We start from the raw sequence: 26109 nt of genomic DNA, 5'->3' as shown, positions 1-26109 counted from the left end.
GAATTATATCCATTGGCTTTGCACAGAACAATATGGTTCTCCAGAATCTCATCCGGTTGGATATTAATATCCCTGCATAGATGGCTGAACACAGAGTAGCATCAGGCAGGTTCCATGGGCATGGCCGCCCTGTTGGAGCTGCAGTTAATATTGTAGTCATTGTCTAGACAGGCTACCAAACATTTGCGTTAAGTGACTATTTACCAAAACAAAATCACATAGAATTGGAGATGACCTTCTGAAATGGATTGTTAAATGTCTGAGAAGTGGGTTGTGATAAAATGAACATTTTGGATTTGAGGTACTCCTCGAAAGACTGTAACGCTCTTTACCCCGTGTATCAAAGCTTGTAGGAACAAAGATAAGATGAGAATTTAATGAACCAGGAATCTAGCATGGATATAAACAAAATACATAGTACCTAAGATGCTGGCAAATGGAATTCACTGTTGACTGTTGGTTGACCAAATGGGTGACCATTTTTTATCCAAGAAATGGAAATACAAGGATTTAATGTTGTGAAAGTGGGAATTTTGTTGTAGAGGTATACAGGGCAATGATAAATACAAGTGTGCAAGTACAAAAAAAGAAGCCAAAGAGGCTAAAGGGATATTTCCAATTGCCTTAAATGGACTGGATTACAAAGGCCAGGAATTATATTTGAGATCCAGAGAGTCATTCAGCACGGAGACAGACACTTTAGCCCAACGAGTCTGGGCTGACCACCAAAAACACATTACATTAACCCCATGCTAATCCAATTTTATTTTCCCCATGTTCCCAACAGCTTGTCCCTAAGTCCACTCACCTATACACTAAGAACAGTCAACCTTCCAACATGTAGATCTTGGGGACTGGGAGAAGGAACTGGCACACACATACAAAATCCGTGTGGTCACAGGGAGAACTTTTCAGCTCTGGCGATCAGGATTGAACCTAATTTGCTGGAACTGTGAGGCAGCAACTTTACTAACCATTCCATGGTGGGGCATTTGAACACTGCAATGTGGGCAGTGTCATCAACGTTTAAGTTTATGCTGCCTTCTGGTGATGGCATCACCCGGTCTCAACTTCTTGGTTAATGAGTTCAGTCGTAGCCATACAGCAGGGTACCAGGCCCTTTGGCCCAACTTGCCCATGCTGACCAAGATGCCCCATTTACACCAGCCTGTTATAGTCTTATATCCCTCCAAACCTTTCTTATTCATGTGTGTGACGTGGTTGCCACTGTTTATATTTGTGTTATGTGGTTGCAATGGAATATATTAACTGGGGAACCAACAAATTAACAGTTTAGTTGTTGAATAATAAGAGTTCCACAAGGCTTTATTACAGATATATTCATAAATGCAGCATGAAAACCCAACCTAAATTTAATTCTGCTTTGGATGTGTGGAAAGTCTGATCAATTCCTTTGATATTAGTGGGTATAAAGTACTAATGGAGAACGTTTTTTGTAGACTTGAAGACCAATGAAAAATATCCTTTAAACTCTGAACCTCTGTATAATGTGAACTTTGTACTTTTCTAGGTTCCACAGGATCCAATGCAGTTGCGCAAAAACATTTTTTTCTGCTCAAGCTGTGGGAGTTACATACCGTCCACAGACTTCCCTCTGTCAATGACGTCAAGGGGTCTCCACTTATGCCGACAATGCATTAAGCAGAATAATGAAGCTCGTCATCGCGAAGAGTCAAGCCAGTACAAACTGATCATGAAACAGCTGAGGAAAGCTGAGGCAGATTTTGGAGATGGATCCCAACTTGCATTCTTAGTGCAGGTATGGTATGACTTTGCTGCAAGATGCTTTAAGCAAATGGCGTTGTGCACACAAAATCTATAGGAAGGAACTGCAGAACCAAAGCTAGGCCTGAAATAATACCAGAGTAGTGGCGCAGGAAGAATAAACCCATCATTTGACCACTGGGGGGCAGCTCTGAGTGAGAAAGACAAGCAGAATAATTTACTTTTAATAAATTGAGTTTGTTGCAATGGCTCAATACATTTGCTATTATTTCCACAGCTTAAATAACAGATCATGTACCCACTAGGTTTGCCCAAAGTAGCACCAAACTGATAGTTGAGATCACATTCTCTCACCATGTTGTGAGACATCATCATTTCTTTATGGAATTATATTCATGCAATAATATATTGGTTCATTGACCTTATTCAAAAGATTCTGAATTAATTTTGGTCCAGTTTCCTTCGCAGCATCTACTCGATGCTGAGCAATAGATGCAATGAGCTTTGCCTCTTCTTCCAGGAGTGTGTAAAGAGCTGCCTTTCGTTCAGGTCCAGTCAGGGTCTGGTTTATGTTTCTCACCTCCTCCTTCTTCCATTCTAAATATTCACTAAAATTGCCCGAAGACAACCGGAATTTCCCGAATTTCAGGTAATTCCCTTCAAAGTGGAAACACTGTGTCGCGTGCTAACCAGCCAGCGGAAAGACAAAACATGATTACAATCGAGCCATCCGCAGTGTACAGATACATGATAAGGGAATAACGTTCAGTCATGAAATGTCTTTCATAGTAAAATCTACGATTTAATGCATTGATCTGTTATCTTGGATAGCTAATATTGTTTCGACATTAATTTACAAAGCAGTATTCTTTTGGCAGGAACAAGATATGAAATATCTCGTTGACAGTATTTGGGGCACGCAGTCTGCGTTGAGTGCCAACACAAGTATGAAGGATCTGGTAATGATAAGGTGGGATAAAACAATGGAGTGGTCACCCTGGAATTGTATCATCCTCACAGAGGAAGAAGCTGAAGCTCACCTTAAACTTGATAACATCTACAAGGTATATACATTTATTTCCTCGCTTATTTTGTAAACTTATCACTCTATATTTTCTGCATTTGTTTATTTCTGTTGTGTCTCATAATTTCCCACTGTTGCTCTCTGAGTTCAACTTTGCTTATTTATTTACCCACTCATAGGCTCATTAGTTTACTCGTCTGTCTGCATTGTTCCTTGCATAATCCTTCCATTCTATGTTTAAGTTTAGTTTAGAGATACACCGAGTCCACGCCAACCAGCGATCGCCCCATACGCCAGCACTATCCTACACACACCAGGGGCAATTTACACTTTTACCGGCCAATTAACCTACAAACTTAAACGTCTTTGGAACGTGGGAGGAAGCCGGAGCACCCAGTTAAAATCCATGTGGTCACAGGGCGAAAGTACAAACTCCGTATAGACAGCACGTGCAGTCAGGATTGAACCCGGATCTCTGGTGCTGTAGGGCAGCAACTCTACCGTTGCGCCACCGTGCCGTCCCTCCTATGATGTCCATTCAACTTCTTAATTACAAATTTGATAGGCCAATGTTTTAAGGCACCGAGGAAAGCTCTGATGTGCATGTGTTTGTGTGTCCTCAATTTAATGTCCATACAGTGATTAACTCTGGACTAGACATTTGTGGATGTTGACTTGAGGTGCCTGAGCTGCAGCGAGAGGTTGGGTAGGCTAGGATTCTATTCTTTGGAACACAGGAGGATGAGAGGTGATGTTATAAAGGTGTATAAGTTCATGAGAGTAATAGAGAGGGTAGATGCACAGACCCTTTTACCCAGAGTAGGACATTGAGGAACCGGAGAACATACAGTAGCTTGAAAGTGAAAGGGGAAAGATTTAATAGCAACCTGAGGGACAACTTATTCACACAGTGGTGATGGGTATATGGAACAACCAGCCAGTGGAGGTGGTTGAGGAAGGCACTATAACAATATTTAAAGGACAGGTACATGGACTGGAAAGGTTTAGAGATATGTGTCAAATACAGGCAGGTGGGGCTAGTGTAGATGGGGCATCTTGGTCGACTTGAGTAAGTTGGGCTGGAGGGCCTGTTTCCATGATGTATGACTCTATGATTCCATGAGTATATTGTTGTTCGTCACACAGGACTATGAGGCCACGTTTATTCGCACCATCAAGCACCGACACACTTTGGGAAACAGTTATTTTTCTCGGATTCCTGAAATTGTGAAATACGCACGCACTTGCCTGATGAAAGACTCGACTTCCACAGACGACCTCATAATTACAAATTTACTTCAAGCTAATTGAAAATCAGTGTTTGCAAATTACTTCAGTGGATGATGTCAGAAGGACACACTTCAAAGATTAATTTCAATTAAAAAAAATTACAGCTTTGTTGAAAAGAATGTTACATTGTTTTATTAATCACTGATCATAAAACAAAAAATAATTGTGACCTCTTTAATTTATAATCGATTCTGTGTTTGTAATTAATCCCTCAGACTAAAGAATGACTGAATGAAATGTAAATGGATTCATAAATGAAATCCTTTATATATTTCAATATAATCTTATTACAATTTGCTAATATTTGCACTTTACAACAGCCATAACACTGGGTCCCTGAACTGAAGCTTGATGTATTGCTTAAAAGATCAGGCATAGTCTCAGTCATTAAAATATTGTGCTGCCCAAATTGTCCCAGCTAACCCTCATGTGAAGGAGGGACTGCAGATGCTGGTTTAATATTTAATATGAATATTGATTTCTCTAACTTCAAGTAACCCTTGCATTCCCTCCCTCACCCAAGTCGTTGTACAAATTTCAGTCACCTTGTTGAGTTTCATTGTCTGTAACCCATTTCACCTAGCTAGCAGTTAACAATAGCCAGTTTCCTTTATCATCATTACTTTTTTGCATATCTTTCATTCATTTATTCCATATCTCTCGATATCACCGTCCATATCTCTCGTTTCCCCTTCTCCTGACTCTCAGTCTGAAGGAGGGTCTCGACACGAAACATCACCTATTCCTTCTCTCCAGAGATGCTGTCAGACCCACTGGTTACTCCAGTATTTTGTGTCTACCCCTCATGGGATCCAGATGAAAACACAAGGCGTCAGCTTGGTATACATACAACACAGTACAATATGTTCTATGTTAAGTCTCATAGATACAGTCTCTTCAGCCTGCAATGTTTGTGCCAAACATTATGTCAGATAAACATATCTACCCTTCCTGCACGTGATCCATATCCTTTCATTCTCCGCATATCCATGTGCCTATCAAAAAGTCTCTTAACTGCCTCCACCACCACCACCCCTGGCAGCACATTCCAGTCACCCACTACCTTCTAGGTAAAATAAATTACCTTGCACATGTCTTTTAAACTTTGCTTCTCTCACCTTAAAACACTTCCCTCTAGTCTTTGACCCTGGGAGAAAGGTTCTGACTGACGACCCAACCCATGCCTCATAAATGTTATATACTTCTATCAGGTCTCCCCATCCAACCCCCACATTCCAGAGGAAACCACCCAAGTCTGCCCATCTAATACTATCTAATCCAAGCAGCGTTCTGGTAAACCTCTTCTGCACCCTCTCAAGGCCCCCGCATCCTCCCTGTAAAGGGGTGACCAGAACTGCACACAATGCGCTAAATGCACCCTAAAGGGCCTGTCGCACTGTATGAGGTAATTCAAGAGTTCTCCCGAATTTTCCCCTGATTCGAACTCGGAGAATGTCCATAGCGGGGCCCGTAGCATTTCGTGGATGTCTCGTAGCGGTTCGTACGAGTAACGGTAGGTACTCGGGAAATCCGGTAAACCCGTGATGTTGTTTCAAATGCCCACGAGTAAATAAATACTCGTGATGCAAAAAAATTGTTACTTTTTACTCGTACGAGCCGCTACGCCACTAACTCCTACGGACATTCTCCGAGTTCGAATCGGAAAAACTTAGTAGAACTCTTGAATTACCTCGTACAGTGGGCCAGACCCTTAACAAAAGTGCTGGAAAGCTGCATCATGATTTCCTGACTTCTACTCGATGCCCCATTGCATGAAAGCAAGCATATCGTGTTCCTTCTTTATCTCTACTTGTGTTGCCACTTTCAGGATGATGTAGACTTGGATCCTGAGATCCCTCTGTACATTAATGCTGGAAACGTTCGTGCCATTAACTGTATACCTTTCCCTTGCATTCAACTTCCCAAAGTGCAACACCTAATATTTTCCTTGGATTAAACTCCATCTGCCATTTCTTTTGCCCATTTCTGTAGCTGATCTATGAATGAATGAATGAATCTCTTTATTGTCATTGCACATGGTACAACAAAATTTAAAAGTCAATCCCACGGTCCGATTCACAAGAGCAATTTTAAATATATAAGAAAAGGTAAAAATATATACATTAAAAAAATTACAGATAAATAACAATAGCAGCTGAGGTAGAACCATTCAGTTGAATGTGAGTGTTATTTCTTATTTTGCATTGTTAAGTTCACATATGGCTATGGGATAGAAGCTGTCTCTGAGTCTGTTTGTGCGAGTTTTGAAAGACCTGTACCGTCTGCCAGAGGGCAGCAGGTGGAACAGGTTGTGTCCAGGGTGGGAAGGGTCCTTCAGGATGTTGGCTGCCCTGCCAAGGCAGCGAGAGCTGAAGATGGCCTTCAGGGAGGGCAGTGGGCGGCCAGTGATTTTTTGTGCGGTGTTGATGACCCTTTGCATATCCTGCTATATACTTTGACAGAAATAATTCTATTGAAAAGTAGGTCAATACCAAAGGATAATAATATAATGATCATAATTCTTTTGTCTTCTTACAATGGAATCATAACGGTCTGGAATTATTTGCACAAATGCTCAACCTCTGAAGTGCATTAAAGCAGTGTGTAAGCTGATTGTATTTTCCAAGTGGAGGCATGTCACAATACAGAACTTTCAATGGTTCAACAGAGCATTGTTCATATGTGCAACTGCACGGTGAAATTCTTTTTACATATTTACACATGGAGATGCCGCCATGTTTTGCCGCCATTTCCAAAGTGCAAAGTCTGGCCCACCCACGTGCTCAGTCTACTGAAGCAGTTCCTGATCCAGGTGAGCCCCATGCTCGTGCAGGGCCTCCTCCATCGCCTTCAACCAGATCGGTCTGCAAACAGTCAATGCTCACCATCCACCATCCGTACACCAGTTCTATGCTATCCCATCCTACACACTAGGGGCAATTTACAGAAGCCTATTAACCCACACACCTGCACATCTTTGGAATGTGAGAGGAAACTGGAGCACCTGGAGAAAACTCATGTGGTCACAGCGAGAACGTACTGACTCCGTACAGACAGCATCCATGGTCAGGTTGATCCCCGGTAGATAGACACTAAATGCTGGAGTAACTCAGTGGGTCAGGCAGTGTTTCTGGAGAAAAACGATGGGTGACGTATTGGGATCAGGACCACTCCGAGTTCATATTATTCCATATAACCAGGGCCTCTGGTGTTGTGAGGCAGCAGCTCCACTAGTTCCATCAGTTAAGGGTAGGACTTCGCCTCAGATGCCCCACATGATCACTGACGCCTAATGTTGGACAAGTACGGCTGAGGGCTTTGGCAAATGCTTCCCGTGCCAATTTTGCAGGTAAGTCACAACTGCCTGATTCATACTTTGTGGGTGTGACACCAGTTTGTTTTAATGGTTGATCCAACCTGCAGGCATGGGCTTGTACAATGCAGCCTAGTGTCTCTGAATGCTACTGAGTTTTCAAAGCTATTAGTGGTTGTGGTCAAAAACGAGTTTAACACATTGGCCTTCATCAGTCAGAGTACTGAGTATAGAAGTCGGTAGGCCATGTTGCAGTTCAGATTCAGATTCAACTTTAATTGTCATTGTCAGTGTACAGTACAGACAACAACGAAATGCAGTTAGCATCTCCCTGGAAGAGCGACATAGAATATGATTTCAATAAATAAATCTATTTACATGCATATAGTCATAGTGTTTTTCCTGTGGGAGGAGTGTCCGGTGGAGGGGGGGGTGATTGGCAGTCATCAGTTGTACAAAAAATGTGGTTTTGAGGCCACATTTAGAGTATTGTGTTCAGTTCTGGGCACAGTGTTATAGGAAAGATCTTGTCAAGCTGGAAAGGGTACAGAGAAGATTTACAAGGATGTTGGCTAGAGGAACAAGGCTAGAGGGTCCGAGCTATTGCAAGAGTTTTAGTAGGCTGGGACTCTATTCCTTGGAGCGCAGGAGGATGAGGGGTGATCTTATAGAGGTGAGTGACATCATGAGAGGAATATATCGGGTAGATGCACAGTGAATCTTGCCCAGAGTAGGTGAATTGAGGACCAGAGGGCATAGGTTTAAGGTGAAGGGGAAAAGATTTAATAGGAATCTGAGGGGTAACTTTTTCACACAAAGGGTAGTGGGTGTATGGAACAAGCTGCCAGAGGAGATAGTTGAGTCAGGGAATATCCCAACATTTAAGAAACAGACGTGCTCCATAATCTTTGGTCTCTGCTGCTGCTGCTGCTGCTGGGGGACACCCCCGTGGACTGATGCCGATCTTCCTCGCAAACTCCCACCAAACTCAGTCATGTTACCACTTCCACCTCTACTGACGAGGGCTCGATCGATAAGTGGCTCAACCACCAGATGGCGCCACAATGTCATCAGAAGTAAAGTCAGTTCAAAGCTTGATTGAAAAGAAAAGTTTTTAGCTGCCGTTTAAAAAAAGTCAACCGAGTGGGCGTCTCAGCGTGCCCTGGGTCGGGTATTCCACAGCTTGGGGGCGTCATTGAAAAATGCTGCTTCGCCAATTTTCTTAATGTTTAAGAAGGAACTGCAGATGCTGGAAAATCGGAGGAAATAGGCAACGTTTCGGGCCGAAACGTTTCCTATTTCCTTCGCTCCATAGATGTTGCCGCACCCGCTGAGTTTTTCCAGCACTTCTGTCTATCTCCAATTTTCTTATTGCTGCGGCATTAAGAGGCTAACAGGCCGGCATCAGAAGACCTGAGCGTGGGGAAGAGTAGGGGCATAGGGAAGGAGGGACTCTGTAAAATATACTCCTCCAGAGCCACTATGGGCTTTCTAGACAAGAAGGAGGACTTTATAGTCTATCCTGGATCTCCCAGAGAGCCAATGAAGGGAGTATAATACTGGGGGGATATGTTCCCTTTTCTTGGCATTTGATAAGAGCAGGGCTGGAGCTTTTAGAATGAGCTGTAACTTGTTGGAGGATTTTGAAGGCAGACCTGTAAATAAGGCATTACAGTAATCAAGTCTGCTTGATATGAAAGCATGTATGAGTTTTTTACAGTCACGTTGAGGCCGTACTTTAGCAATATTTCTGAGGTGATAGAAAGCACACTTTGTTACGTTAATTTTGTGAGATTTAAAATTAAGATAATTGTCAATTTTTACCCCCAGGCTTGTGACTTCTTGTTTAACATAGGCAGTCAAATTTCCCAGTTTACCGAGAAACATCTCTCTCTTGGGTGTTGATCCAAGTAATAACATTTCTGTCTTGTCATCGTTGAGTTTAAGAAAGTTAGCATTCATCCATTTTTTAAAATGGAAAATAGGCAGGAGGTCAAAGTACTTCGGGCATTTGCATCAGTGGGTTCGACAGAGGGTATAACTGAGTTGTGATCGGCATAATGTAGAAAACGTACATTATAAGTGCATGCTACCACCGTTAGAGTAGAGCTTCACCTTCAGCGAGAGAAAGGAGAACTTCACCTTGGGGGACAGAAAGGACCTCACCTAGAATGAGAGAGAGAGAGAGAGCTTGGACTGTGACGTGAAGCTGGTACCAGCCAGTGCAGAGAGGAGTCTCGAATACACAGAGCAGCACGAGCAGTTATTTTGTATTGTCACTTTATTGATAGCTTTTTTTTTCCACGTACTTTGCTTTAATGAAGAGTTATTAATGCTCTGCAGGATGTGCTTTATCCATTCAATGATTTGAATCCTGCAGATATTTTGTTAAGTCCCAAACCTGGACGCATTTGTGCAGCAAAAAGTTGCCACCAAAAATCATGATTAATAATGTTCTAAGTGCTATGTCTCACACAATTATGAACTATTTGTGATGTACCAATACGTTTTCATTACACCTGGCGCAGAGCGGAAATATTCATCCCTTACCTTTTGGTATTTGTATTTTGCTATTTGTATTAATTCATTTTAAAATTTAATACATATAATATTTTTCAAAATTGTTGTGATTTTTTTTTAATGTTTTTAATTTTTATTAGAAGCAATTGTACAAAGACAAAACATTCGGCATCTAAAATTATACAATTATTGTACAGCCTCATTTTTAACTTTATAACTAAAAAGTGAGAAGTGATGTAAAGACATATTTTCATTACATTGGCCCTTGGAGGAAGCATTCATCACAAAGGTCTTTGTTTTAGTCTATTTCAAATGTAATCTATTTATTATTTTAAAAAATCCGTTCTTTTTTTGTGACGTACAGATATATTTTCATTACACCTGGCCCACAGTGGAAACATTCACCCCACAGGTTTTTGTTTTAGTTTATTTCAAATTGAAAATCTGTTCTTTCGTGGAGGATCATTGAAAAGAATGGGCATTCTTGACGCAAGTTTGTCTTGGTGGTGAACAGGTTAATCAGTAAACCTTCTCATCGCTGATTGCAACTGCGCACACACCTTTGTTTTCTGCTATTCCACAGCGCACTAGAAATTTCTAAATTATTTTGAATCTTTTTTTCTGCAAAATGTCATTCAATTAAATTAGCTTTCCCTGTCTACGTTGTGGCGTTTATACCAAAACAAGAAGGCATCAGGAAACAAATCTTGCTGAATCTGGACATGCGTGTGTTTCATTTTAAGCATGTGCACATTTTTACTTTCAGTATGCTTTAATCAGAGGCAAGTTCTCTTCAAGGTGTCATGGCTCAGGATCGTTGGTGTTTGCAGCCATTGCTGTGGTTCACTTTAACTACCTTTTTCCAGTGTACTCCTGCTGTGGAGCATGTCCCTGTGCTGGTGTGGTCGACATTTGGGTGAGTTTCTGAACAAAATCTAATTAATACCAATGGTGTATTTCACATCTGGAAAGTTACAAAGTTTCAAGTTCCTTATATCCATGGACCAGTAGCTGCTGGAAAACCAAGTTCGAAGCTGAACAAAAGTCACAGTTATTGGAAAATGTCCGGAAAAAAAATCTGAATCTAATTTATAGTAGTTTGTCTTAAGTGTTGGGCTAACTTTGTTTGGGTAAATTGCCGGCTTCAACTTCAAAATGGTGCTGTTAAGGGAATACTAACTTCACCAACCTTGTTTTCTATATCACGTCTCAATACCACAAGATGAGGCAACAGACTGTGTGATTTCCAGTTAACTTTTGAACTCTACTTAACTAATTGTGTAATTGTTTGTAACGCCGAGCATTTTTCATTTTCTTTCGTCGTTCCTGAAAGAAGAAAAATCTTCCAAAAATCCTGAATTGCAATGCTGGTGGCAGTTACTTATTCTGAGCGTACTTAAGCCAAAATGGATTATACTATTTATGGTTATGTGTTTGCAAAAAAACTGTGGGGCACAATGATTGAGCCATGGTGCATAGATACACTCCAGGGGTTTATTAATCAAACATCCAAGGATTCAGAAATCTAGGATCAGCATTGATACCTAAATTCAGTCTGGAAGAATTACAAAAGGCTTCAACACAATTAAATAAAAGGGGCGGCACGGTGGCGCAGCATTAGAGTTGCTGCCTTATGCCTCTGTCCCACTTAGGAAACCTGAACGGAAACCTCTGGAGACTTTACGCCCCAACCAAGGTTTCCGTGCGGTTCCCGGAGGTTCCCGGAGGTTTTTGTCAGTCTCCCTACCTGCTTCCACTACCTGCAACCTCCTGCAACCTCCAGGAACCGCACGGTAACCTTGAGTGGGGCACAAAGTCTCCCGAGGTTTCCGTTCAGGTTTCCTAAGTGGGACAGGGGTATAACAGTACCAGAGACCCGGGTAGGTTCCTGACTGCAGGGGCTGTCTGTACGGAGTTTGTACGATCTCCCCATGACCTGCGTGGGTTTTCTCAGGGAGCTCTGGTTTCCTCCCACACTCCAAAGACGTACAGGTTTGTAGGCTAATTGGCTTTGGTAAAGTGGTAAATTGTCCCGAGCGTGTGTAGGATAGTGTTGGTGTACGGGACACGCTGATCGGCACGGTCTCTGTTGGCCGAAGGGCCTGATTCCGCACTGTGTCTCTAAACTAAACTAAACCAAAATATGCCAGAGTTCTGTTTGAACTGTAAACTTGTTAGTATCTAGTAAACAGAAGATCCTTCCCTGTTCTGTGTGGTTGCCTGAGCACAAATACCTGCCTGACTGGTAATGGGCAGTGACTGTTGTACAGTAACAACATTTACTTCTTAAAAGCTGTCCAAAACCCACCCCATGAGGGGGGCACTGAATGATGCTTACGACCTTCAATGGAATCATTATGTGACTTCATACAATCATACAATATAATCGAAATAATATATGTGCAATCAATGGAGTGGGTTCACTGCAAGAGTTTGAGAAAACAACTGCCCACTCCTTTTTCTTACATTCTTGATTAGATTCTTGACATTGCTCCAATTCTCCTTTGGCAAATATCGATTCCTAGATAATTTCCGCAGTTTTCTCCTTGCTCTAAGCCCCTCCTTTCTCATTCTCGCTAATTTTTAGAAGCACCGTCTAGTTATTATTTAAAAAAATATATTAAAGCTGCAAGTAAAATCCATAAAACCCAAAGGAAATATTGATCTGCATCACAACAAGCTGCTGGACAGAAGTATATTTGGGACCGTGAGTAGACACCTGTGTGTCTGTAAAAAGTAGGTTAGTGATTAATTACCGCTGAGATTACTCCAGTAGAGCAGTAGCATCTCAAAGAGAGGCAATAATATTACTTTTTTTTCTCCTTTCTTTTTTTTTTTTTTTCCCCTATTTTTTCCTTGGAACGTTTTTTTCTTTTCCCACTATTTTGTTCTGGGAATTGCTGAATAATGTAGTCCTTTATCAACGTATATGAAGGTACTGCAGATGCTGGTTTAAACTGAAGATAGACACAAAAAGCTCGAGTAACTCAGCGGGACAGACATCATCTCTGGAGAAAGGTGATGTTTCGGGTCGAGTCTGAAGAAAGGGTCTGGACTCAAAACGTCACCTATTCCCATACCCCAGAGATGCTGTCTGACCACTGAGCCTACATCTAACTCCCTCTTTAATATAGCCAAAGAACATTGCTGCAAAAACCCTTGTTTGCAAAGAGTTCAAAGATTCCCCACTCTCTGCGTGAAAAAAGTTCTTAGGGATCTCGGTTTTAAAGGATTTAACCCCTTTATTTTGCATGTGACCCCTTGTCCTGGGTCTTAAAGATTATTTGCATTGAAAAGGCAGTATCTAATGCCTGTTTCCACGTTGTATCTCTGAAGTATAAAGCCTGCAGTAAAATAGAATTTCCACTCATTCACAACAGTCAAACTCCAAGACTGAGTGGTGCAGAGCCTAGAAAGATGTCAACATCAACAATGGAGAGGTCTTCACAGACCCCACTGGGGTTTTTTGAAACCACCTGGTTTTGACCTCCTTCGCAAGGCATGGCTATGACCCTGAACAGAATCCGCACCCTCCTTGCAAGAACAACCCCTCACCTGCATAAGTGGGAGATGACAGACAGCCCTGCTTGCGATTGCAGACATCCTGACTAGACCATCCCACACATCGTGAATGACTGCCCACTGAGGCTTTTCCCTGAAGATCAAAGCCGTCCACCCAGCTGATGTTGTCCAGCGCCTGGACAGTCTATCTTAATGGAGAAAGTAGGCTGTTTCGGGTTCGCGTCTGAAGAAAGGGTCAAACTCAGGACAACGTCACCTATTGGGGGAGGGACTCCAGGGATGCTGTCCGACCTACTGAGGGGGGGGGGCTTTTTGGGTCTTTCTTTAATCTTTTATAAAGTCAGCATTGCTGCAAAAATTGTTTGCAAAATGCAAAGTTTTCCCCCATTCATAAATGGCATTTGATATGTAGGGAAAGCAGGGGAGCAAGATCGACCACTCCTGCTAAATGCAATGGGCTGACGTGTATATTGTATTGTATTGTATTGTATTCAAATTTATTGTCATTGTCTCAATTTGAGACAACGAAATTAATTTCCCTTAAAGATTATTTGCATTGAAAAGGCAGTATCTAATGCCTGTTTCCACGTTGTATCTCTGAAGTATAAAGCCTGCAGTAAAATAGAATTTCCGCTCATTCACAACAGTCAAACTCCAAGACTGAGTGGTGCAGAGCCTGGAAAGATGCCACCATAAACAATGGAGAGGTCTTCACAGACCCCACTGTGAAACCACCTGGTTTTGGGCCTTTCGCAAGGCAGTCTATGACCCTTGAACAGATGTTCCGCACTCATGCCGGGCAAGAAACAACCCCTCCCAGCATACCTGGGAGATCATGACAGACAGCCCTGCTTGCGATTGCAGACATCCAGACTAGACCATCCCACACATCGTGAATGACTGCCCACTCAGGCTTTTTCCTGGGGGCATCAAAGCCATCCATCCAGTGACTGATGTGCAGCCTGGTCTGGAGGTCACCCTTAATCTCCAACGTACCCCTGGTAAGGCACCCCCATTTCGCGCTGAAGAAGACCAGGAGCTCAAACCAGGACAATCCGGTGCCAATTTATTGTTTTGGCCACTGTGGGGGAGGGGGGGGGGGGCGGGGGCGAGGACGCGACTGAATAATAGTCGCGTCCTCTCCAGGAAGCGGAAAAGGACAGGCCCCCGCATCAGTGTCTTCCCAACAGATTAAAACCTCAAAAAGGATGGTTTTTTACCAAACTAAATAAACAAAAAAAAGCAAAGATCCAATAGTGGAGCAAGATCGACCACTCCTGCTAAATGCAATGGGCTGACGTGTAGTACGCAACGGAGCAGAACGTGGGGCTTTTTTTCATCCATTTCAGTAACCCGACCCGACTCGACCCGACTCGCAGTGTAATCAGCGTTGCGGGGGAACAGTTTGTGTTAATAAATTATAATTCTGAAAATGAGGAGAAGATTTTTACCAAGTAATTTTAATTTTTACGAGGATGTTTCTGTAACCGGCTTCCGTCTCCGCACTAGTATCTTTGCTCCGCTACGGGAGCTTTGGTGCGGAGACGGAAGCCGGTTACGGAAATGTGGCCGAAAATTACCCATGAATCTGCCCATGACTGTACTACGTCTTTTTCGTTGAGTGATCTATCTTGCTTGCGAAAGGATCTTTGAGGGAAAGTGTGATCTCAAGAAAAAAACAATGTGGAGAACTGTGCGACTGGTTAAACAAGTCAGGTGGAGGAGAGAGCAAGGGGGGAGGGTGGGGAATGGAGAAGGGGAGTGTTGAGACATTGCACAATGAAAAGTCAATGTCAATCAGACTATGTCTTAAATTGCCACGGGCGTAAGCTCTGCATAATTGCTTCCCTCTTTTCCTCAGTCCCACTTCCTTCTCAAAAAACACCTTTAAACTCACCAACACATGTCTGAACAGGTTATGTTGCTCTTCTGAAGTGTCTTAGTGATTTTTTTGTATATTGTTACCAATGTGGTGACCATGTGGTCAATGTCACAGAAGATATTGTGGCTTTTCCCCTCAGTTCTCAAGCTCTTGAACAGCTCTTCCATAAGCTCGCTAGAATTTAGAAGATTGAGGGGGGTTCTTATAGAAACTTACAAAATTCTTAAGGGGTTGGACAGGCTACATGCAGGAAGATTGTTCCCGATGTTGGGGAAGTCCAGAACAAGGGGTCACAGTTTAAGGATAAAGGGGAAATCCTTTAGGACCGAGATGAGAAAAACATTTTTCACACAGAGAGTGGTGAATCTGTGGAACTCTCTGCCACAGAAGGTAGTTGAGGCCAGTTCATTGGATATATTTAAGAGGGAGTTAGATGTGGCCCTTGTGGCTAAGGGGATCAGGGGGTATGGAGAGAAGGCAGGTACGGGATACTGAGTTGGATGATCAGCCATGATCATCTTGAATGGCGGTGCAGGCTCGAAGGGCCGAATGGCCTACTCCTGCACCTATTTTCTATGTTTCTATGTTTCTAAGCTAGTGTACATTGAATTGAATTGAATACATTTTATTAGCCAAGTATGTATACATACAAGGAATTTGCTTTGGTGCTTTGCACGATATACAGTAGACAATTAAAAATAAAACATTATAATTTAAACATGTGAAGAATAAAATAAAATACCAGAGCAAAAGGAGGCTACAGACTTTTGGCTGTAGAATAGAGCCACTGCTCGTGGAAAAAAGCTGTTTTTATGTCTGGCTGTGGCAGCTTCGACAGTCCGGAGTCGCCTCCCAGAAGGAAGTGCTTCAAAGAGTTTGTGGCCAGGGTGGGAGTGGTCAGAGATGATCTTGCCTGCTCGCCTCCTGGTCCTTTTAGTCAGTTCGTTGATGGGGAAGGTTGCAGCCAACAACCTTCTCGGCCTATCGAACGGAGCGCTGCAGACACCGGATGTCGTGCTTGGTGGCTGAGCCAAACCAGACCATGATGGAGAAGGTGAGGAGAGACTCTATGATGGCAATATAAAACTGGACCATCATTGCCTGTGACAGATTGTGTTTTCTCAGCTGTCTCAGTGGACCACCAGTGAGTGGCACCCTTAATGGCCGCCTCGCCATTAGTCTGTCTTGTCCCTTCTCTGTTTTTATTATTAACCATATAACCATATAACAATTACAGCACGGAAACAGGCCATCTCGGCCCTACAAGTCCGTGCCGAACAATTTTTTTTCCCCCTTAGTCCCGCCTGCCTGCACTCATACCATAACCCTCCATTCCCTTCTCATCCATATGCCTATCCAATTTATTTTTAAATGATACCAATGAACCTGCCTCCACCACTTCCACTGGAAGCTCATTCCACATTTTTAAGTATTATTTTAAGTGTGTCTTGAATGTTTGTTTTAATGTTTCTTTAATGCTTATGGGAGGGGTGCGGGGGGGATCGGGAGAAACCTTTTTCAGTCACTTACCTTAAAGGATAACTCAGTTGCTTTTTCTAGATCCCAAAAATATACTGGTACTATATTCAGAGGACATTACACTTTCCTGGCAACTTTAAGACCAGAGATTTTCTTTTCAACAACCAATATGCCAGTGCAGTTAGAATTGAAGAAAATTATTGGAAATTAATATGTATCGACGTTAAATGCTATGCGCGTTTGTTTAATAGTATAAACTGCAATTGATTCTGTTGTTCCTGGTGAAATGTGAAAATTACTTCCCTTTCCATTATATTGAACTATTTATATTTCAAGTACATGTTTTATAATAGGAATATGAATACTTTATTGTCACATGTGACTAGGCACAGTGAAATTCCTTGCTTGCACACATTATGTATACAATAGCTACAAGAGGCACAAGATCTTTTTAAAAATGGTTTGTGTTTAATGCAGCTCTTTATGGAACCTGGAAAAAAAACCACACGAAGGTCATATCGTTAAAAACGAGGAACTAGAAACATTCCTGAAACCAATTTTTAACCAAGGTTCCCAGAATGTTGTGCTATTTCTTCAGAATGAGGTTAGTGAAGGCTATTTATAACATCAAAGTTATGCCACAGTTTTTGTTAAATGCGCTGTGATGTGTAGTCCTTGATCTTTCTGTTTGCTTCATAGCTTAGTGTTGAAGACTTCACGCAGTATGGCGCTGAAAATGGAGATGATGAAACATTCGGCAATGTACAGGTAAATATGGCCATGCTACTGTCAGTTGGTATTCGGCTGAATACGAAATTGAACTAATGTAAGTGGAGTTGATGTTTCAACACTTGTAACCTCAGGTTATAAACACAAAAACATACTGTAGTTTCTGTCCTGAGAATTCCATTAAATTGCAATAACGTGTGACAGATATTTAAAAAAAAAACATTAAAAATGTGAGAACAAAATCGCATTGCATTTGTATAGATTTGTTCATTTAGAGATACAGCATGGAAGCAGGCCCTTCAGCCCACCGAGTCTGTGCTGGCAATTAACCTGCATGTTTTTGGAATGTGGGAAGAAACCAGAACACCCAGATTGTCCTTTCTTGTATTAACCAGCATCTGCAGTTCTTTGTTTCTACCATTTCCAGTAGGCATCTTTACAGTCTGAAGAAGTGTCTCGACCCGAAACGTCACCCATACCTTCTCTCCAGAGATGCTGCCTGTCCCACTGAATTACTCCAGCATTTTGTATCTATCTTCCATTTAAATCAGCATCTGCAGTTCCTCCCGACATGTTTATTTTATTGATATAATAGACCCATAGTTTCTGTTGGTTCTTGTCCAACCAAACTTATTTCTACATATCTCCACTCCATCCTATCCCCACCCCCTCATCAAATCCCTCCCTACATATGTCCAAGACACCTCACACGTTCTTTGTCTCCTCCATGACTTCCTTTTTCCAGGCCCCCACTCCCTCATCTTCACTATGGATGTCCAGTCACTCTACACCTCCATCCCCTACCAGGAGGGTCTTAAAGCCTTCCGTTACTTCCTCAACCGCAGAACCAACCAATACCCGTCTACTAACATTCTCCTCCGCCTAGCAGAGCTGGTCCTTATCCGCAACAACTTTTCCTTTGCTCCTCCCATTTCCTCCAAATCCAAGGCGTAGCTATGGGCACGCGCATGGGCCCCAGCCATGCCTGCCTCTTTGTAGGGTACGTCGAGCAATCCTTGTTCGAGGCGTACCGTGGCCCTATCCCTGAACTCTACCTCCGCTACATTGATGACTGCATTGGTGCTACCTCCTGCACCCATGCAGAACTCACTGACTTCATCCATTTCACCACTAACTTCCATCCGGCACTTAAATTCACCTGGACCATTTCCAACATCTCCCGTTTCTAGACCTCACTATCTCCATCGCAGGTAACAGACAACTGACAGACATCTACTACAAAGCCACTGACTCCCATGGCTATCTGGACTACACTTCTTCCCACCCTGCTTCCTGTAAGGACTCTACCCCCTACTCCCAATTCCTCCGTCTACGCCACATCTGCACCCAGGATGAGGTGTTCCATACCAGGGCATTGGAGATGTCCTCATTCTTTAGGGAACAGGGGTTCCCCTCTTCCACTATAGATGAAGCTCTCACCAGGGTCTCCTCTATATTCCGCATCTCCGCTCTCACTCCCCATCCCTCCACTCGTAACAAGGACAGAGTCCCCCTTGTCTTCACCTTCCACCCTACCAGCCATCACATACAACAGATAATCCTCCGACATTTTCGCCACCTCCAACGGGATCCCATCACTGGCCACATCTTCCCGTCTCCTTCCCTTTCTGCTTTCTGCAGAGACCATTCCCTCCATAACTCCCTGGTCAATTTGTCCCTCCCACCCAAAATATCTTCTCCCCGGTACTTTCCCTTGCAACCGCAGGAAATGCTACACTTGTCGCTTTACCTCCCCCCTCGACTCCATCCAAGGACCCAAGCAGTCTTTCAAGGTGAGGCAGAGGTTCACCTGCACCTCCTCCAACCTCATCTATTGCATCCGCTGTTCCAGGTGTCAACTGCTCTACATCGGTCAGACCAAATGCAGGCTTGGCGATCGCTTCGCCCAACACCTCCGCTCGGTTCGCAAATAACCAACCTGATCTCCCTGTAGCTCAGCACTTCAACTCCCCCTCCCATTCCGAATCCGACCTTTCTGTCCTGGGCCTCCTCCATGGCCAGAGTGAGTCCCACCGCCAATTAGAAGAACAACACCTCATATTTTGCTTGGGTGGCTTACACCCCAGCTGTATGAACATTGACTTCTCCAATTTCAGGTAGTCCTTGCTTTCTCCTTCCTTCCCCTCCCCTTCCCAGCTCTCCCACAGCCCACTGCTCCGCCTCTTACTTTCTTTTTCCCGCCCCCTCCCCGACATCAGTCTGAAGAAGGGTCTCGAAGCAAAACGTCGCCTAATCTTTCGCTCCATAGATGCTGCCTCACCCGCTGAGTTTCTCCACCTTTTTTGTCTACGTTCGATTTTTCCAGCAACTGCAGTTCTTTCTTGAATATATAAGAGCTGCTCTTATTGTTTAATATGAAGCAAATTTTGGTTTTAACACCAACGTGAGTTTCTTCCAAGATAAGTGTGAGTCACTCTGTAGGAGAGGGAATCATTACATCTCTAATTCACTAACTCACTCCAGAGGATTATATTATGGCTATTAATTTCCTTACCGTTGATCAAATACATGGACTGCTAAATCTATGACGCCTAAAGAGATTATTCATGTCAGAATAAGATCGTCATGAATTCAGCATTTGAATAATGATGAATAATGAAAATTAGTTTTCTCATCTTAAGTATCTGGTCACTGATGCAGCAAATGTCACTGCCAACTCTGATCAAGATGAATGATTTATCGCAATTAATCCAGGTTTAAACACAACCTACAAGAGACTGATTACTCATAAACGGTGAAATGTTGTACAAGCTAACTTTCTAATCTGTGACAAATCATTAAGTCAACTACTATAAGCAAATATTCCTTGCTATGGCGGCACAGGTAACTGGGTACACCTCTCCTTTGGTCAAGTTCCACTTATGCAATGAGGTGTGACTGATGTCTTTACATCAGGGTGACTACTTTACATCAGGGGGGCAACGAGGAGCGGCCTCCAACAGGAAGAAGCCGGGGACCCAGGTGTCGACTCACCGTTGCCGTCGCGGAGCTGGCCGAGTCCGGAGCGGGTGGAGCGGTGGAGGAGTGCTGCTGCTGCTGATGCTGTTGCTGCTGCTGTCGCTGCTGCTGCTGCTGCTACCGGAGAGTGGCTGCTGCTGCGGGTCTGTGGACGACGGCGCCGGGAGCCCACGGCTCCCTGGGGGGAGACCGCTTTTCGGGGCTCTCGCAACGGCGGCTTCTCCCGGCCGAGTTGCGGGGTTGAAGAGCTCCTGGAGCGGGGCCTACATCACCGCCCCGCGCGGCTGGAATGGCCGCGGACTCTGCGAGCGCACACCGGGGGCTCCAACACCAAGACCCGGTGTGCGACCTCGCACCACCCGGCGTGGCTTCAATGGCCGCGGAACAATCGCCATCGCCAGCCGGGGGTTATGACTTTGACTCTGACATCGGGGGGGGGGGGGGAAGAGTGCAGTGGAGAGATAAGTTTATTTGGCCTTCCATCACAGCTATGTGATGGATGTTTATGTAAAATGTAATTATGTTGTGTCTGGGGTCTATTTGTGTGTAATGTATGGCTGCAGAAAAGGCATTTCGTTTGGACCTCCAGGGGTCCAAATGACAATTAAATTGACTCTTGACTCTTGACTCTCTCTTGACTACTTTATATGTAGGGAAATGAAAAATGGCTTGCAAGGTATCACAGGCTGCACATTAGATCATAAGGTCATAGGTGATAGGAGAAAAATTAGGCCATTCGGCCCATCAAGTCTACTCTGCTACTCAATCATGGCTGATCTATCTCTCCCTCCTAACCCCATCCTCCTGCCTTCTCCCCATAAAATTGGGCCAGAATGTCTGCTGCCCCGCACTATCTCTACAACGGTGTAATGGAACCAAAGATATTTTCAAGCCTTGAGCAAAACACAAACTGCTGGAGGAACTCAGCGAGGCAGGCAGCATCTGTGGAGGGAAATGGACACATGATGTTTCGGGGTGAGTCTGAAGATGGGTCAAGATATGAAACGTCGCCTGTCTGTTTTCCTTCGCAGTTGCTGACTGACCTGCTGAGTTCCTCCAGTGCTTTGTCTTTCGCTCAAGGTTCCAGCACCTGCAGTTCCTTGTGTCTCCAGTTTTTGAAGTCTTGTCGCCACAGCTGTGGTTTAAAGCGATGTGGTTTGTGAGCAGTGACGGGGCATCATGTGTTGGATCCCATGACCCTGTGCTCAAACCAGCCTGAGGGCCCTTGACAGGGTTAGACTTTAGACTTTGGAGATACAGTGGGGAAACAGGCCCTTTGGCCCACTGAGTCCGTGCCGACCAGCGATCACCCTCTACACTACCACTGTCCTACACACAAGGGGCATTTTACAATTTTACCAAATCCAATTGACCTAAACCTATATGTTATAAGATCATAATTGATAGTGGTAGAAATAGGCCATTTAGCCCTTCGAGTCTACTTCGCCATTCAATCATGGCTGATCTATCTTTCCCCCCTAACCCCATTCTCCTGCCTTCTCTCCATGAACTTTGACATCCATACTAATCAAGAATCTATCTATCTCTGCCTTGAATATATCCACTAACTTTGCCGCCACAGCCTTCTGTGGCAACAAATTCCACAGATTCACCACCCTCTGACTAAAGAAATTCCTCCTCATCGTCTTCCAAAAAGAACATCCTTAAATTCTGAGGGTAAGACCTCTGGTCCTAGACTCTCCCACTAGTGGAAGCGTCCTATCCACATCCACTCTATCCAAGCCTTTCACTATTCTGTACATTTCAATGAGCCCCCCCCCCCCCTCACTTTTTAAACTCCAGCGAATATAGGCCCCAGTGGCTCTTTGGAGTGTGGGAGGAAACCGGGGCACCTGGAGAAAACCCACGTGGTCACAGGGTGAACATACAAACTCCGTACAGACAGCACCCATGGTCAGATTTGAACCCAGGTCTCTGGCGCTGTAAGGCATCAACTCTACCGCTGCGCCTCTGTGCCGCCCCTTAATGGGGGTCAATAGACAAATTCAAAAACAGTTAAATATTTTTGCATAATAAAATATGAAATACTATATTAAATTAACAAATTTAGTTAAAATACATTTAAGTGATAGAAATGAAAAACATTGAGATTTGAAAAAATAAATAAAGAAAATCACTTGCGTAGGAAGGAACTGCAAATACTGATTTATAACGAAGATAGACACAACATGCTGTGGTAACTCATCAAGTTAGGCAGCATCTCTGGAGAAATGGAATAGGTGACATTTCAGGTTGGACTCTCAATCTGAAGAAGGGTCTTGACTCAAAACGTCACCGATTCCTTTTATCCAGAGATGCTGCCTGACCCGCTGAGTTACACCGGCACTTTGTGTCTACTTTAAAGAAAACCACTGTGTTGATCTTTTTTATATTGGGTTGGCAATCCCATTTGAATGAGTGGGACAACATTAGAAATGCCAGCACTTGGCTGACAATTAGTTGGGAAGCTGGGTGTGAATTGCATCTGAAGGAAAGAGACAAAGTGATGGAGTAACTCAATGGGTCAGGCAGCAACTCCGGAGAACATGGATAGGTGACATTTTGGGTCGGGACCCTTCTTCATACTTCCCTTCAGGCCTGCAGCTGAGTCTTCTGAGTTAAACCCTCAGGCAATCCTGATGGTCCAGTGTGGATCGAGAGGTTATATGTGCCAGCATCTCAGTTTCAGTTTAATGTATTGTCACGTGTACCGAGGTACAGTGAAAAGCTTTTGTCTTTCCCCTAACCAGTCAGGGGAAAGACAATACATTATTACAGTCGAGCCATTTGCAGTGTACAGATACATAAGGGATTTATGTGTAGTGCAAGGTAAAGCAAGTAATGTCTGCGAGGAGATCAAGAAGATCATAGTTAAAGTAAGAAATATTGCTATAGATGTAGAGATTCAAAAGTGTAGAGCGATTGGAATATGTGATTGTAGATCTGCTTCTGTGTCCAGCACGCACGTAGTCGCGTGGGCTGGGCGCCATCTTGGTCCATTTCAGCTCAACTCGGCATAGACACAGAAGTCAGTTTGTTTGCTCGTGTGTCAGACTCCGTATTGCTCGCTGTTGGCTTGTGTCATCGTTCAACATGTTGACAGAATTGGTCGCCCGACGCGTCAGAGTGCATCGTGCCGTCGTTTCCAAGGATCGCCACGAGGCTTCTATCGTGATCCCTATAGAAGTCAGTGACAAGTGCGTAAAGGGCCTGCCCCGCGAGCACGCGACTGCATGCGGCAATTGCGACTTAATGTGGTCGCTTGAGCCGTACAGCCTCGCGGGGCCGGTCCCACTTCGATCGCCGGAGCATTATGGAGTCGTGCGGAGCTGGTCCCGACATCGCTCGGGGCTCCGAAAAAGTGACACTGTCCAAAAATTCCGCGCGGCAACGGCCTGTCAGCCCGCAGCCGCATTGAGGCCGTACGCACCCCCTTGACGGGCGTGCGCAGCATCTCGACGACGTACGCAGCGTCTTGACACCGTACGCAGCGTCTTGACGGTGTACGCCTAGCGCGAACTTCCCGCGGACTTCGCTCGAACTTCACGTGAACTCGTACGAGATCACTTGACCTCCGCACGGCCCCTGCTTCCGGTTTGGTCGCGCTTGCCGCATGCAGTCGCATGCTCGTGGGACAGGCTCTTTACGAAATGCCTTTGTGTCAATTAGCTTGGAGCTTCTTTTGGACAACAATTGGAAAACGGCGAGGAAAAGAAAAGAATCTTAGCAATTGTTACTACTGGAAGGGGATTCAACTGTTCCTTCCAAACCCAATTCACTGGAAGCTTTTATTCTGATTTATCTACAGATCAGGCACTCGCTTAGTTTGAAACAATTGAATTAATTTGAAAGTGAGTCAAAGAAAACTCTGTTCAGGAATGTTTGAAGTAATCATGTAATATGAATCAAGCAAGATGGCAGCGACTTCACTGTGATTTAATAGGTGATGCATCAATTCAAACACAGTAATGGAAAACAACAATTCCGATGCAGCTGAAGAACAGGGAGAACATAATGAGAAAAAAAATGTATCGTCTGGAAATCCGATTCGACTGGCAGCACAACTTTTAATTAATTTAAACTTATTTTATTCTTATGTATGTGGCGTTGCTGGCAAGGATAGCATTCATTATCAATCGCTAATTGTTCTTGGGTGGCGCAGCGGTAGAGTTGCTGCCTCGTCACAGCGCCAGAGACCCGGGCTCGATGCCGACTACGGGTGCTGTCTGTACGGAGTTTGTACGTTCTCCCGTGACTGCATGGGTTTTCTCCCGATGCAGACAGTACAGTGATGGTGTCCAGAGTTGTATCTGATATCCAGCTAAGGCTTGAGCTAAGACTGCTGGAGATTCAGAATGAATGGGTATTTTACATTGATTTCCCTATTTACAATCAAATATTACACACATGTATTTAGTCAGTTTATCAGCTTACCCTGCCATCTGCATGGATTTGTGAATATGCAATTTCAACTTGAATGCCTTGATGAAGTATCCAAGGTGCGTCCTCCTCACAATAGTATCATTTCTGTTCATGTGCTTCTCTATGTTTTTCCCCTGCAATTAAATTATTTTAGACTTAAATACATATTTGCCATCATCAAGGCATTGAGGTTGAATTTAAGCAGTTTCACCAAGGCCTGCTGGGTCTCCCGATTGCTATCTACTTTAACACCTTCCCATTCCCATGCTGACCTTGCTGCCCTGGACCTCCTCCATTGCCAGAATGGAGCCACATGTAAATGTGGAATAACATCTCATGTTCCACTGAACATTGAATTCTCCAATTTTGGATAACCCCCCCCCCCCTTTCTTCCCCCACTCCTCTCTTTGCCCCACTTGAGCTTACATCCATTTCTCTCACAATCTCAGCCCACTTTCTCCTTCCCCTCCCCCCCATCCCCTCCACCTTCCTCTGGTTTCACTTTTCTCACTTCTTCTTTCTTTACCTCACATTCCATTGTCTCCTTTTTATCTCCAGCCTTTGTCCACTCACATCCCAGTCAACCCCCCTACCCCCATCTCCTTCAATAACCTGTCACTTGCTGGGCTTTCACCCACCGCAACCTTCTTCAGTCTGAAGAAAGGTCTCGACCCAAAACGTCACCCATTCCTCACCAGAGATGCTGTCTGACCCGTTGAGTTACTCCAGCTTTTGTGTCCCCCAACTCTCCCTCCTCACCGCCTCCACTTTCCTCTCCCTCTCCCCTCCCTCTATACCCCTACGCCCCTACTCTTCATCTCTCCCCTATCTCACCACCCCCGCAATCAAAATTGCGATTTTTTTTTTCTCCCCAAGAATTTAAATAAAATTGAGTTTTATGTAAATGAGAATCGGGATCCCATTGTGACGTCATACATCAAAGTGATTTTTGTCAAAGTGGTTTTTGTCAAGTTTATAATGTGAATAACTTGTAAAATATGCAATTAATCTGAACGAAACTTGCCACAGCGCACCACAGGACAATGGTGAGTAAGGTGGGCCAAATATTGTAGTGCTATGATGTACCGTTTTGCCGTGATTTCGGGATTACACTCATCACGCAGACGCACACGCACACACACACATGCACACACGTATACATACAAACAAACAAGATGCGAGTTTTAGTAATATATATAGATA

General features: G+C 43.9%; 2 protein-coding genes across 5 annotated transcripts in view; both read left to right on the top strand.

Moving 5' to 3' along the window:
• The window catches only part of iqub (IQ motif and ubiquitin domain containing), a 35037-nt gene extending 29002 nt beyond the window's left edge, over window positions 1-6035 (top strand). For 2 of the 4 annotated variants that reach the window (XM_055650242.1, XM_055650241.1), the window contains exons 17-19: window positions 1532-1780; window positions 2625-2810; window positions 3917-6035. In XM_055650242.1, the coding sequence (XP_055506217.1) occupies window positions 1532-1780; window positions 2625-2810; window positions 3917-4081 (600 nt within the window). In that variant the 3' untranslated portion in view covers window positions 4082-6035. The remainder of the gene's footprint in view (window positions 1-1531; window positions 1781-2624; window positions 2811-3916) is intronic. The other 2 variants (XM_055650239.1, XM_055650238.1) reach the window with 1 other exon arrangement.
• Window positions 6036-10422: 4387 nt separating this feature from the next.
• LOC129706183 (V-type proton ATPase subunit S1-like) overlaps window positions 10423-26109 on the top strand; it is a 39362-nt gene continuing 23675 nt past the window's right edge. Inside the window, exons 1-3 of the mRNA XM_055650237.1 lie at window positions 10423-10809; window positions 17254-17380; window positions 17476-17544. Coding sequence (XP_055506212.1) covers window positions 10697-10809; window positions 17254-17380; window positions 17476-17544 — 309 coding nt within the window. The 5' untranslated portion in view covers window positions 10423-10696. The remainder of the gene's footprint in view (window positions 10810-17253; window positions 17381-17475; window positions 17545-26109) is intronic.

The sequence above is a fragment of the Leucoraja erinacea genome, chromosome 19, assembly GCF_028641065.1.
Source record: "Leucoraja erinacea ecotype New England chromosome 19, Leri_hhj_1, whole genome shotgun sequence".
In the NCBI taxonomy this organism is placed as follows: Eukaryota; Metazoa; Chordata; class Chondrichthyes; order Rajiformes; family Rajidae; genus Leucoraja; species Leucoraja erinaceus.
This window is presented reverse-complemented; position numbering and strand designations above follow the sequence as displayed.